Here is a 13643-nt window from a genome sequence, read left to right on the forward strand (position 1 = left end):
CAACGGCATCAGGTCTGAGGCGAAAAAAGACAGAAGTAAATCCCGGGTTGAATGCCACAAAGCAAAAGACATCAAAACATTTAGACACGAAAAACATTAGAAGTGCGCTCGTTTAGTAATTCCTAAAAAGCTGACATTGTGATCTCACAAAGCTATTATTTTGAACGAAGTCTACACTTTGTTATAATCCGAGGATTTGCCTACATAAAGAATTCAGCACTGAACAAAAACTTTAAAATCTATCTTAAATGCATCTGATTGGATTGGATTCAATAAATCAACACAAATGTCTGTGATTGGCTACATTGCACAATGCTGAAAAAACATGTTATACATAGAAACTGCCTATGCTTGGCACCTGTAAATCTTTTTTTTTGTGTGTTTTATTTTAGTTGTTCTTTTTGCTTTTGTGCTATAAATAAATATCAATTTATGTGTTTTATAGGTTTTATTTTTTAGATATTTCTATTTTGTGGAAGTCCCACGAATCGTTTTACTCTCCCGCAACCCGTATACAAGTGGCTTACCACCAACACTCAGCCATCATATCTAGTCCCACGCCACACTCTGTTGTGTTAGGTCCCGCGGGAGTGCAGGCCTCTAAACTAAACTGAGTTTTTCAGCCCTACTATATGTTCTAAGCTACATAAAGGGGTAATCTCAGAACCTCTTCTCAATATTGTTCAAAAATCTTCTATTTCTTATTAACCCTCTGAGGTCAGTGGAGGCACCGGGGTGATTATTTTACCTGATAACAGAAAGAACTTAAAATATAATTTTTGGTCATACAGATAAGGGTACATCATCAAATACATCATTCGAAACTTTTATTTGTGTATATTCACAATACCAACAAAACATTGCACTTTTGTAAAATAAAGGAAACAAACAGGGTGCGCTTTCTGCCGTCTTATTCCGTCAACAACTTTCTGGAACACGTCACAAACAGGTTAAGTTCTTGTTATTTGCTCTTGACATTAACACTCATGCAACTTATGGCGCTTTACCACTGCATGGTATGGCTCAGTACGATTCGGCTCGGCACGGCTCACTTTGCTTTTTCCACTGCAGTTTAGTACTGCTTCAAAGTGGGTGGGATTATAGACTGATCGTTAAATTTGCTGAAAAACTTTTTCATTCCTCGTCACAATATCCAGCTCTCGCTGGATCCGCTCCTCAGCTACCAACGTGAGGAATGTCTGCTGCACCTCGTCTACTGACCAGCCATTTCTTTTTTCAAGTTTATTTTTTTATTATTTCAAGCAAGTTGTTTAATAAAAATGTATTTGTGCAAACAAATAAAACTGTGGTGGCTGTTGCTGACTATTTAAATCTAGCAGGTTTGGTGTCTCGTGTTGCAAATATAATGATGCTTGTAATGACGATTCTCTCTGACCAATCAGTGATCTGTAGTGTTTCCACGTCACATTTTAGTATCCGTACGGTACACTTGGAACCTCAGCAGAGGTGGTACCATTTAAAGCGAGCCGTACCATGCAGTGGAAAAGCACCACAAAGTGATCCGAGCCGAACTTTAACATGCAGTGGAAACACGCCAATGTGAGCCGTACTGAACCGTACCATGCAGTGGAAAAGCGTCATTATAGACACCGATAACCATGTTGTTTTTGGTTTTACAGATTATTTTATGTTAATCAGTCATCGTTTATGCAACCATGCAGATTTCACTATGTTCACTGTTTCACAGCTTTAATCCGGTCATGACAATGGCCACATATCAGATTTGTTTCAGAGTTTTTAAAACTCTATCCACACTTTTGGCATGTGTAAAGGTACCATTATACTTCAAACAAAATCGAAAAACGAACTGATGTGACGTCATTTAAAACAAAATCAGGTCAAAACGAAGTTCGTTTGGGGAGTTCGGAAACAGCTTGACAAAGCAACTTATCGCTAAAGTTCCGGCTGGTAAACACTTTTGTACTACCATTGGTCCATGCCGATAACGTAATCGGTGTGTACGGAGGCTCTGCCTTCTTTCACGTGGAAATATTTCCTGGTTCATTTGTCCTGTTCAGTACTTGGAGGTCAGACGTCCACAAGTGGAAATATGAACACACTTTAGAGCTCCTTTATAGTAGAAAATGAAGTTGTATTTATGAAAAACGGTGTCAGTGTCTCATTTCATCAGATTTAATACGGTAAAGCTGCTTGATTTTAAGCAATCTATTGTATAAAGTGATGTAAATTAACGTGACGTCAATTTTACTAGAGTGGTGAATTACAGTGCAAACGTATCCACATTGCTATGATCAGATGCTTTTCTTATGCTTTATAAAAAATGCTTGCTGTTTTTGCAATTTTGTTGTGCGTTTTAGTTATTTGGAGAGGAAAACACAGCACGTATTTACATATTCATCTAAACGCCACTCTCAGCAGTGTGGGCGTCAGCGGATGTTCTCTAACAGTGTATCACTGCTCATGTATTACGAACTTCATTTTTCCCCTAAACGAAGAACAGAAAAAACTTATATCGGGGCCTTATGGCTCTTCTCCAGTGTGAATTTTCAAGTGCCTGTCAAGAATTCCTTTTCGGCTGAAATTTTTTCCACACAGTTGGCAGGTATAAGGCTTCTCTCCAGTGTGAATTCTCTTGTGGTTATTAAGGCTTCCTTTTTGAGTGAAACTTATGCCACATTGTTGGCATGTGAAAGGCTTTTCTCCAGTGTGTGTTCTCATGTGGACTTTAAGGCTTTCTTTTTGAGTGAAACTTATTCCACACTGTTGGCAGGTGAAAGTCTTCTCTCCAGTGTGAACTCTCATGTGGACTTTAAGGTTTCCATGTACACTGAAACTCTTTCCACACTGAGAGCAGGTGAAAGGCTTTTCTCCCGTGTGAATTCTCATATGGACTCCAAGGTTTCCTTGTTGACTGAAACTTATTCCACACTGTTGGCAGGTGAAAGTCTTCTCTCCAGTGTGAATTCTCATGTGGACTCTAAGGCTTCCTTGATGACTGAAACTTATTCCACACTGTCTGCAGGTGAAATTAGCTATAGTCCCTGTCTTTTGAGCCCTTTTTTGTGAGGACGTTTTTTTTGCCTTTGAGCATCTAAAAGACTTGTCTTCAGTTATGAAATCATGATGTGTCTTGTACTGATCTCTCTCTTCCATTTCATTCAGATCTTGACTCTCCTCTTTCAATGGCATCAGGTCTGAGGCGAAAAAAGACAAAAATGAATCCCAGTTTAATGCCACAAAGCAACAGACATCAAAATTGATAACTTGTATGCCAGTTCCTATACGCAATCAACTGTGTTTAGATGGCTTTTTAAAAATGGCGGGTGCCTGAAAACGTTCCTCTGGTGTGAAAGACCCTCATTTATTTTGTCAGAGCCGAGTTGGAACTAAACTCTGCAGGACTGTGGCCCTCCAGGAACTGAGTTTTTCAGCCCTGCTGTACTTACTAAGCTACTTAAAGAGGTGTTGCATAATCTCAGAACTTCTCAATATTGTTCAAAAATCTTCTCTTTCTTTAGGACACATCTCAAAAACTGTCAAGCTGGCAGTTATTAACCCTCTGAGGTCAGCGAAGGAACCAGGGGGATCACTTGCATTTTTTAAGAGCAGAAAGAACTTAAAATACTTTTAAGATAATACTTTTTAAGATAATTAATACTTAAAATAATTTTTCGATGAACAGATAAGAGTAATGCATCATACTTTTCTTTGTGTACATTCACAACAACAAAACCTTCTGTGGCGGACTCTGGGATTTCACACTCAGGAACGGACTCTGGGATTTCATACTCAGGAACGGACTCGGAGATTAGCTGTTTAGGGGCACTGTGGTTCTTCACCTCACTGGCCTTGAGAGATTGGTTGTCCCAGGATGCTAAATGGCAATACTGGACAAATTCAGCCACATACGCTTCCATACTGTGGCCATTCTGATTTATGGAGCACAGAATTTCTTTCCATCTCAGCCAACCGGTGGTCCATACTTAAGTTAAAGCCTCCACAGATTTCATGTTATGTGGTGCAGTCATCTGTAACAATGTATGCAGGTAATCTGATGAAGACAGAAGAACCCAGTTCCAAAGACTCAAAAGGTTTAATTCCAATTAAAAAAGCAGGCAAACTTGCGGTGCAAACACATCTTAACACAACAGTGGCAAACTTAAATAACAAACTGAAAAGAGATAATTATTCAAACACAGCTGAAACAAATTAACTCATATTGACAGTGACAATGGAAACAAAGGAGTGGCGGGAAACTGTTTTTGTGTTTGATATGTTCCTTTGTTCAGACAACCCTGACATTTGCAGCGTAGGCTATTCATACGGTAATCATGTAAACGCACCACCTCAAACAAAGCATCAATCTTAATCAGATTCCTCTGCTTTTCATTATTTTTGGAAGACGCGCTGTGAGGAATAAGCCTTAAACTTACCTCAGAAGTAGAAATGAATGATGTGGCTTTATTCAGAGGAGGGTTTAATTTCTGACAAATAAGTTTTACTTTTATTAAGAATTACTTGCATTAGTTAACGTGTTATTGCTATATAAACTTATACACATTTTACTAATTGGGCTTTTCATAAACTATATTGCCAAACTGAAATATGTGAAATCGAGGGACACGCGTTTGAATATGATTTATATAGTACAATGTATGATATACACAGGCAATTCAGACAGCTTTTAATCACATTCCAATGCCATACAAAACGGTGTGAATTTTATGTTCTATAATATAATATATAATATGATATGATACAAAAGTACTATGAAAGTTTACACTGTAGCATGATGAATGTTAAATTTACAGATTGATCAATAAGTCTGCAAAATGACTTTTTTCTGAAATGAAGCTTAACATATATTAAACAGTGGCAGTGGCGGCCAGAATAAAATGAGTTGGCACATGACCTATTAGATTTTAAATAACTTACCCAAACAGCAAACAATTCCAGCGGTAAAGCTTTAGCTCCTTGATTGATGCTGTCATCCAGGGGTATCGTTTGTAATTGCTCAGGTTGAAATGCTTTCAAAAGATTTGGCTTTCTGCTCCAAATTAAGCTCTAGTGTAGGTCGTCTTTTGACAAATAAATCCAGATTTTCATTAAAAGTTAATCTTGAAAACAGCATGGATGATAAACTAGCAACAATGTCCTCCTAACTAAGATTACTTGCGTTTTCCATAGCGAATAGCGTTGGCTATGTTATCAACGTTTTTGCCCCCAATCCAGTTCCCCACAGTGGGCGAAACTTGTCAAAGTTAGTGATAACAATCCCCACCAACTTAGAGGGACGATATGATGTCATTTGAAATTAGTCTTTCGTTGACTTGCTATGGCTTGGCACTCTGTAATATAATAGCTATGGCTTGGCACTCTGTAATATAATAGCTGGACAACCAATCACAGTGCTGAATGTGTTTGGTGGAAAAGGTCTAATATGGAGAAATGGCTTTTTAATTGAAAAATTATTATTAAAGTAATAATTAAAAGTTTGTTATATACTTATTTTTCACAATAGTTTAGGCCCTGGCTGAGGATAAAAAAAAAAAGTGTCTTACAAAAGTAAAATCAATATATTGTTTTAATTACTACCTTACAATGTTTTTAGTAAATTGTGAGCATGTAAATACAAATGTAGTTGTATTTAAAATAAGTGCTCAGTTGATTAATTACACTTACATTAGGCTACTTACATTACATTAGCCTTTCTCTAGAGTTGGTTCAACCTCCACATAGGGAAAAAAAAAAAAAAAAAAAAAAAAAAAGTTAAACAAAAAGTGGAAGTCAAGAATGCTATGATCCAGCCAAGAAAAGCATGTACAAATGAGAAGAGCAATGGAAGCAGTTAAACTGAAGGTAGGGACACACCAAACCGACGCCAAAGAACTAGCGTTAAAAGCCGACTGTCATCGGAAGTTGCACTTGAACACACCGGACAGACTACAGCCGACAGCCAACTAGCAAGTACGTTCTGTTCTGCACTTGCGTGTAAGGACATAACTCTCCCATACCAGCAGGTGGCAGTAGTCTGTATTCGGCAATCAAACGGGAAACCGGAAGAGCTAGAACTGTGTATATACAAAGCTTACCTTTGTTTACATCAGCCGCGCTCATTACTGACGAATTTGTGTAGCTTTTTCAATTATGTTTGCTAAGTTACAAATGACACTGGCATTGTCAGCCCTTGATGCCCCCCTGGAGAAAGAAAGAAACGGATAAGGAGAAACTGCACTAAATGGGTTAAATCATGGATACTGCAGCTACAGGCACAAGGGGCTTTTCTGAACCGGTGTCGAGAGCTGGAGACAACCGAAACCGCAGACTTTAAAACTTTCGCTTGGCTTTTTCCTGTTCAGTTCCACATGTTGAAGGAACTTCTCACTCCACTCACACAGAGGCAAATACAAACTATCAAGATTGTATCTCGAAACGTTTGATTATTACCCTGCACTTCTTGGCAACCTTGTTCTCCCTACACTTGTATTTTGATTCATTGGCCACAAAATAGAAAACATTAAGACAAATTCTAGATTCTAAACAAATGATCTTGACTGATAATTTATTTTTTTTTGTAATGGAAATAAATGTAGAAAACAATAATATTGTTATTATGAATTGTTTTGGTCATGATAATTGTGTGGTGACAATCTGATATTGTGTCAGCCCTAAGAGATCCTAAACTTGTAAAAACTTTTGCATTACATAATCTCGATCAATTCAATCTTGATTAACAAGTGAGTGTGCAAGTCAAGTGTTTTATTATAAAATCTGCAGTGTAATGGACAAAATGACAAAAGCTTAAATATGAAATATACATACATATAAGTACAATTAGGTACAAAATAATACAAAATGTAAGTCGGCAGGAATTAGTTGTGTACATGTTAAATGTTACACATCTTCGTTGCCACAAACATTACAGATGTGTATGATTGCTGGCAGAGAGTTCTGGTGCCACAGAATACTTAAAGAGACAGTTGTCCACCTCATGTTGAAAGTGTGGCAGTAAATGTGGTGGTAGACTACGCATTCTGTGCTCAAAGTTTTTGCAATATGCTGCAATGGCATCATTGTGGTCCTCCTGATGCGCTATCCTTTTCAAAATTTTGCCTATGGTGCAAAGCAATTTGGATGACTCGTCACTGGCAGAGTCGTCTAGGGACCGCCTGCTACGCTTCCTCCGAGGCCTCGGAGTGCTTGCCCGGCTGGATGTGCTTTGCAAAAGGTCATCTATAATCGACGTGGATTTTGCTCCAAAGATGCTGCATTCTGCCAGAGGACTGCACGACCTTTGCTCAGACTCTAAGTAGGGCTCTTCAGGTGTGCTAGTCCGGGTGTCAGTGTGTGGGCCATGATCTGAGGGTGAACTGGAATCACTAGCACATAAAGTTTCCTATAAAAAAAAACAATGCCACAAAATGAGAGGGGTATTATACTATAGAACTAAACACTCAAGCAATCATAACAATAATGGGTCATTTTGCAGGGCACTGTAAAAACAAAACCCTGTAAATTGGCCTATATTTGGTTGGGGTGAGGTCAGGTTTGAAATGCTGGTTTTGAATAGCTACAATTAGTGTAGTCAATGCAATGGCATAGCGCAAATCCCTGTGAACAGCAAGTCCGAGGCCCCCCTTGACGGCAGTGGGTGATTTGCGTACTTGTTTATTTGGTCATTTATTTAATAATTTACTTCACAGGAAATTGCTCGTGCAGAATCTAAATCTCTGTCCATAATTTTAAAAGGAAATTTTCATTTTATTTACATTTTAAACCATGAAGGTGAGCCAGTGGATATCACACTGCTAAGTGCAAACTTTGCTCTGTTGTGCCAGTGAAGAAGTCTCAAACCCGTCAATTATTCACTACAGAAAGTGAAAGTAAAAACATCTGACGCTACATTAACGGTAGGCTACATATTCTCTCAGAGACGATGAAATATGAGCTGAATCTACTTCAACGGGCTGAAAACGGTATATTGACTAATAGACTGTTTTAATTTATTTTCTTAATATTTCTCTTGTGGCCCATAAGTAGTGAAAAAATTAGAAGAGAAGTATTTCGTGTTAAACAAGTTGTTTTTGAAATGAGGAGTAAGCTAATCTAACTATTATGACTTTATTCAGATGCACTTAATGGAACATTGTGGATGACAAACTGGAACTAAACCAAGTTAACATGAAAGGCTGCATGTAAATAAAGTGCTATTAACCATCACCTGGATAATCAGTGGCCATATTTTGGCCATATTTTGCCAATTTGTATTTACATTGTTGACATTTTGTTGATGCTTTGTTCCAAAGCTAATTACAGGAAGTAAATTAAATAAGCTAGATGTGATGTGTATTTCCCTTTAAGCGCAAATTAATAAACCTATATTACCCTGATAGCTAGCTTGGATGTGGTTTCCTTTCTTTTGGTGTGGGGTTCCAAAAACTGTAGCCGGGTCAGGATCCAGTGTTGCCTGCCCGTCCTCTGTGCACCTGAACTCGCTGAGGCTTCACGCTTCTTGTAGCGTGTGTATTGTGTTCTCAGAGATTCCCACCGCTTCTTAAGCTGTATTGCTGCAAGACAACGTTCAGTTTTGTAAGCAATGTGCATACTTAACATGTCTAACTAAAGGATAAATGCAGTGCCAACCAGTGTTGGTATAATTCTTTCAAATAAGTAATACAACATTGCATAAATTGTTCTTGAACTGGCCAAAGTATTTGAAGGGAGCAGGTCACATCGAGAACATACATTTTAACATTACACGTTAAATTCACTATTGTTTTATATAGAATGGTCTATAGTCTAGACAGTATACAATTACATCAGAGCATTCCCTTACTGTACTTTTTTCAAGAAGACACTAATTACATCTCATCCTTCCCTCGGGTCATCTTGACCTGGAAATTTATTTATTTTTTATTTTTTTAATTTAAAAATTGAGTGTTCATCAGAGGGGTCCAAGACCCAATGACTTTTGTCGCACTTGAACCACGAATACACAAAAATTTAATGGATTCGAGGCGTTTTGTGGTTGAAATTTTAAAAAGTAACAAATCTTTCTCTAGCGGGTCAATTTGACCCCCTTAGGAATTAATGGAATGCGAGGAATTCTTCAGTACACATAAAAAACAACAAAAAATGCTCAAAATTCAAACTAAAAAAACTAAAACTTTACCAAAAATGATTTTATAAATGTCCACATGTGTATCTGAATGCATACTGAAGAAAACTGACTTCAGGACACAGGGGAAACAGCTCATTTGTGCCATATAGTGCTATAAGGCCATCTAGTGGCAAGAGTCACGAAATATCATGTTATATTATTATTTTTCCACAAAAGGTCGGCAAAGAGACCCAATGCAAGATATTTTGAGCGGAATTAAATTCAAAATAACTCACAATTTCATGAATAAACCTTTTAAATTGAAAGAATGTGAGGAATGTGCTTAAATCACTAAATTACTATTTATTATTAATTGAGTAAATCTATTCATTTAAAGGGAATTTTAAAAAAAAAAATGTAATAAAAAAAATCTCCACAAAAAATGCATAAAAAAAGAAAAAAAACTATCTAAATATAAAATAAGATATAATATTATATAAAAATTATAAAAGTATAATTTTACGGCTTCAGGTAATTTTGACCCACGAGGGAAGGATTTCTTACAAAACGCGAGGGAAGGATTAAGTAAAGCATTACACCCAACACTGGTGCCAGCAAGTGTAATTTTTGCTCTTCTGGTTGCTACAGTACGGATTAAACAAGTTAGCACAAAACAACTGCTCATGACTAGTGAACAATAAAGAGCAGTTTTTGCTAACGACCCCAACAGCCAAAAAGAAAAACTTACCAGATATAACAAGTTTTTCTTCGATCTCACGCCAGAGTTCAGTTTTCACCACTCTGTTTGCATACAGTTTCTCTGTAATGTCATACAGAGGCGGCCTTTCCTGGATCATGGTGACTAGCTGGTCTTCGACGTCTTGATTCCACAAAGCCATGTTATTAAAATAATCCTCTGGTCAAATGAGATGACAAGAGTGACAAGTGAGTGAGTTCCCTCTTTACTTCGTTGTTTGTTTGCTTTCTTCAGCTCAGTTCTTCTCTCGCGCGCTCATTCTCTCTCTCCGATGAGCTCCGCCACGATTGGTCCAAGAAAACTTAAGCCGACCGACGCTCAAAAACCACCCGGCAAACCGTCAGCTTGGTGTGTCCCGGGCTTTATTTGTGCTTGGCCCTGATAATTGCTGCTTGCAGCCATATTTCTGATTATTTTCGTGTGACTGATCATGCTATTATATGGAGCTAGTATGAGTAACAAGATTCTGAGCCAGATTTGACTGCAATAATAATGCAACAACTCACAAATCTTCAAATCAACATTTAAAGGTGCATTATGTAATATTTAGGAGGATCAGTTGACAGAAATGCAATATCATATACATAACTATGTTTTCAGTGGCGTACAAAGATGAAACGTTATGTTTTTATTACCTTAGAATAAGCCATTTCTATCTACATACACCGCGGGTCCCCTCACATTGAAATTGTACATTTTGCGCTGACATGTTTCTACAGTGGCCCTAAACGGACAAACTTCTCTGTGTAGGGCTGTCGCGGTGAAGGAATTTCCCTTGCGGTAATTTTGGGTGGCTTAATAGCGCGATATGCGGTATTATCGCCGTTTATTTAATTTGATTTATTTATATTTATTTGTTGCTATATAATTAAGTGTTACGATGTGGTCAGCATGCACAAAAACGAGGACATTTTCAGTAACCAATGTAACCGAAACTAAACAGCATCTCTGCCATTGTTACGGCAACGGACTGTCTTTGAGCGAGTCATTAAACCGTTCATTCAACGAACACGTTCAAAAACGCTGATTCATTAAAAGATAGATGTAATAAAACAAGGTGTTAATTATTTGTAACTTTGAGCTCCACTTTTCAAGGCTCAGCTGACCAGCAATGCGTTGCATGGGTAACGCTGAAACTTCACTTAATAGAGACCAATGGCATTGATTCAATGCATGACTCACTGATTTTTTTTTCCCACGGCTTCCTCGCGCTGTGGAGGCTGACCACTGACGCCATTCATGGAAAATACCCTTAAACGTTAAAAGGATGATACAACAAATATGTTGCTTTCCTTGGACACAGCAACCTTATCACGAATATAAATGACTTGACCTCAAAGACATCAAGACTCAATCGCACGCGCTCAGTCGATCCCTCTCATTCACTGTCTATTTAGGCTTGTGTGCAAATCCACGAAGGGTCTGTACAAATCACCATGATAAACAGCCATGTTATCATTAACTTATTTAACATTCAATACACATGCATGAAGTTAAAAACAAGAAGGGCATTGCCTTAAGACACGAATATCGCGGTTGCTGCGGTTACTTGCATTCCTCTGCGGTTGGCTTGTCAGTAGCGCGGTACTGCAATATTACTGCAATATTACTGCGGTACTGCAATATTCGTAACCTCACCGCTAGATGCCGCTAAAATTACAAAGTATGAAAGGTAGTCTTTAAGAATGTCTCAATATTATATAGGCATATTTAATGGACGTAGTGCCCGGAAGAGCTGTGCATGTAAACCTCACTCCCCTAGGGCTATAGGCGCCCGCCTCCCACACCGGCGTGGTGAAGAGAGATGAGTCTTACCTTAAGACCCAAGCAATCCGATTGGTTCAAATCACAATTTATGGGTAATTGCTTTAGTGCCTGGTTATAACGACCATTAATATCTTTTAACTTTTGTTTCATATACTAGTATATAACCAAAGCTATAGATTGTGAAATTAAACATTTCTCGTTCTTTGTGTTTTTTTAGTTAGCTTAGATAGTAGCATAGCATACAGCTATCTGAAATGATTAGAGATCTTTTTTTTTAACAATATCACAAAACATACCTTAAAAATGCAATTTATTTAAATTTAACTAAATAAATATTGAGGATAAAAATAAAAGATTACATGAATTAAAGTTTGATTAATTACTTTAAGAATCGCGAGAACAGCTTTAGATCTGGCATACTACTGGGGTCCTAAGCTGGGACTCAGCACTTCACCACACCGGTTCGAATCTCGGTTGGAGCGGGTCGAGTAGGACAGTTACACGTATCCAAATGAATAACATAATACAAGTAATGTACTTTGTCTTATGCTGTCATTCAGCAGCATTTGTTTATATTTAGGCTATATGCTATAAAACCAAAAAAAAAAAAAAATGCTATAAAGCCTTCTAGTGGTTACAACTTGGTATTGCAGATGATAAACGGTGTTTAACTTATGAGTAAATATTTAGTATATATTTAGGGGATATTTAGTAAATTCCCCCTGAAAATACAAAATATTAAAATTTTAAATATATATGTATATTAGTGACATTCTTTTAAACTATCATTCATTTCTGTAGAGCTGGACATTTTAATAAGGATCAAATGAGTGAGTTCAGCTTTGAGAATGAAACTAACCTGTTTGTTCCTCAGTTTCTTCATGTTTCACTCTGAATGTTTCTTCAATCTTCATGTCTTCACTCTCCTCTTTAATAAACGCAATCTTTGTTTGTTTCTCAGTTTCTTCATGTTTCACTCCAAATGTTTCTTCAATCTTCACATCTTCACTCTCCTCTTTAATAAAAGCAATCTTTGTTTGTTCCTCGGTTTCTTCTTGTTTTACTCTGAATGTTTCTTCAACCTTCATGTCTTCACTCTCCTCTTTAATAAACGTTGTCTGTATAATAGTGAGTCACGTGGATCTCAGTCGCTTTCACCAGTTTTTCTGTGTGTTTGTCCTGTTTAAGATGAGAACAACAGAAAGAATCATTTTGCAAAGTATTTGATTCAATTGACTCGGACTTTTGAAAAGCTTTCATCACTACTTAACAGTGACTGAATTCGTGTTTATGACACTGTTTTACGATAAAGGGTGCGAAATAAGACGCAACTCTTGTACTCATGTGTTCTTATTCATTACTTTGCTCACACGGCTTTAATAAATGTTAGATAAAGCAATGCAATATTACATATAATACATAATTCATTCTGCGTCGCTTTAAACAGTTTATATCGCTTTCTTAAACACTTAAAACACAAACCTTTCTCCAGCCGAATTACAGCAGATGCAGGAGCGCGACGCAACCTTATGACGTCATAAATCAAGACCAAAATAAAAGTCCTGTTCACACGCTGCTGCGCCTGAAATAACAAAAGTGCATAGAAATTTACTTAGAAAAATAAATAAATAAATAAATAAATAAATATATAAACATTTTATATATATCATTTTTTGTGTGTGTCTTAATGAAATACTTCTTATTACTTATTTTTCCATTTAGACTCACATCTACTGGCACAGTAGTTTATTGTCCCATCCAGCCACTATCTTCCTGAGATCATAGGCCGATCACTATCTCCCTGCTGATCCCGTGGGTGCTCCGGCAGAAACATAAATCGGCCTGGAAATGGGGAGATAACCTGAGATTTACGTCTCACAGGTTCATCCACTGTCCTGTTGTCATCAACTCTGCTGTTTCTTCAGTCTGCCATAGATCAGCATTAAATGGATAGTTCACCAACAGATAAAAATCATCTGATCATTAATTCACCCTCATGCCACCCGCACTGTTATTTTTTTTTTTTAAATTACAGTA

General features: G+C 37.4%; 1 protein-coding gene across 6 annotated transcripts; it reads right to left on the reverse strand.

The window, feature by feature from the left end:
• Positions 1–1039: 1039 nt before the first annotated feature.
• Positions 1040–13156, reverse strand: LOC311081180 (uncharacterized protein). Of its 6 annotated transcripts, none has more exons than XM_084111584.1 (5): positions 13089–13156; positions 12466–12785; positions 9831–9998; positions 8368–8549; positions 6727–7378 (listed from the first exon to the last, which is right to left on the reverse strand). In XM_084111584.1, the coding sequence occupies exons 2-5, from the start codon at positions 12692–12694 to the stop codon at positions 6902–6904; spliced, it is 1056 nt and encodes a 351-aa protein (XP_083967710.1). In that variant the 5' UTR covers positions 12695–12785; positions 13089–13156; the 3' UTR covers positions 6727–6901. The 6 variants fall into 6 exon arrangements, with proteins under 6 accessions (XP_083967712.1, XP_083967713.1, XP_083967710.1 ...); XM_084111585.1 differs by having other exon boundaries at positions 12873–13140; XM_084111588.1 differs by lacking the exon at positions 9831–9998.
• Between the last annotated feature and the right edge of the window lie 487 nt (positions 13157–13643).

Source organism: Abramis brama, assembly GCF_963993115.1.
Source record: "Abramis brama genome assembly, chromosome: 4".
In the NCBI taxonomy this organism is placed as follows: domain Eukaryota; kingdom Metazoa; phylum Chordata; class Actinopteri; order Cypriniformes; family Leuciscidae; genus Abramis; species Abramis brama.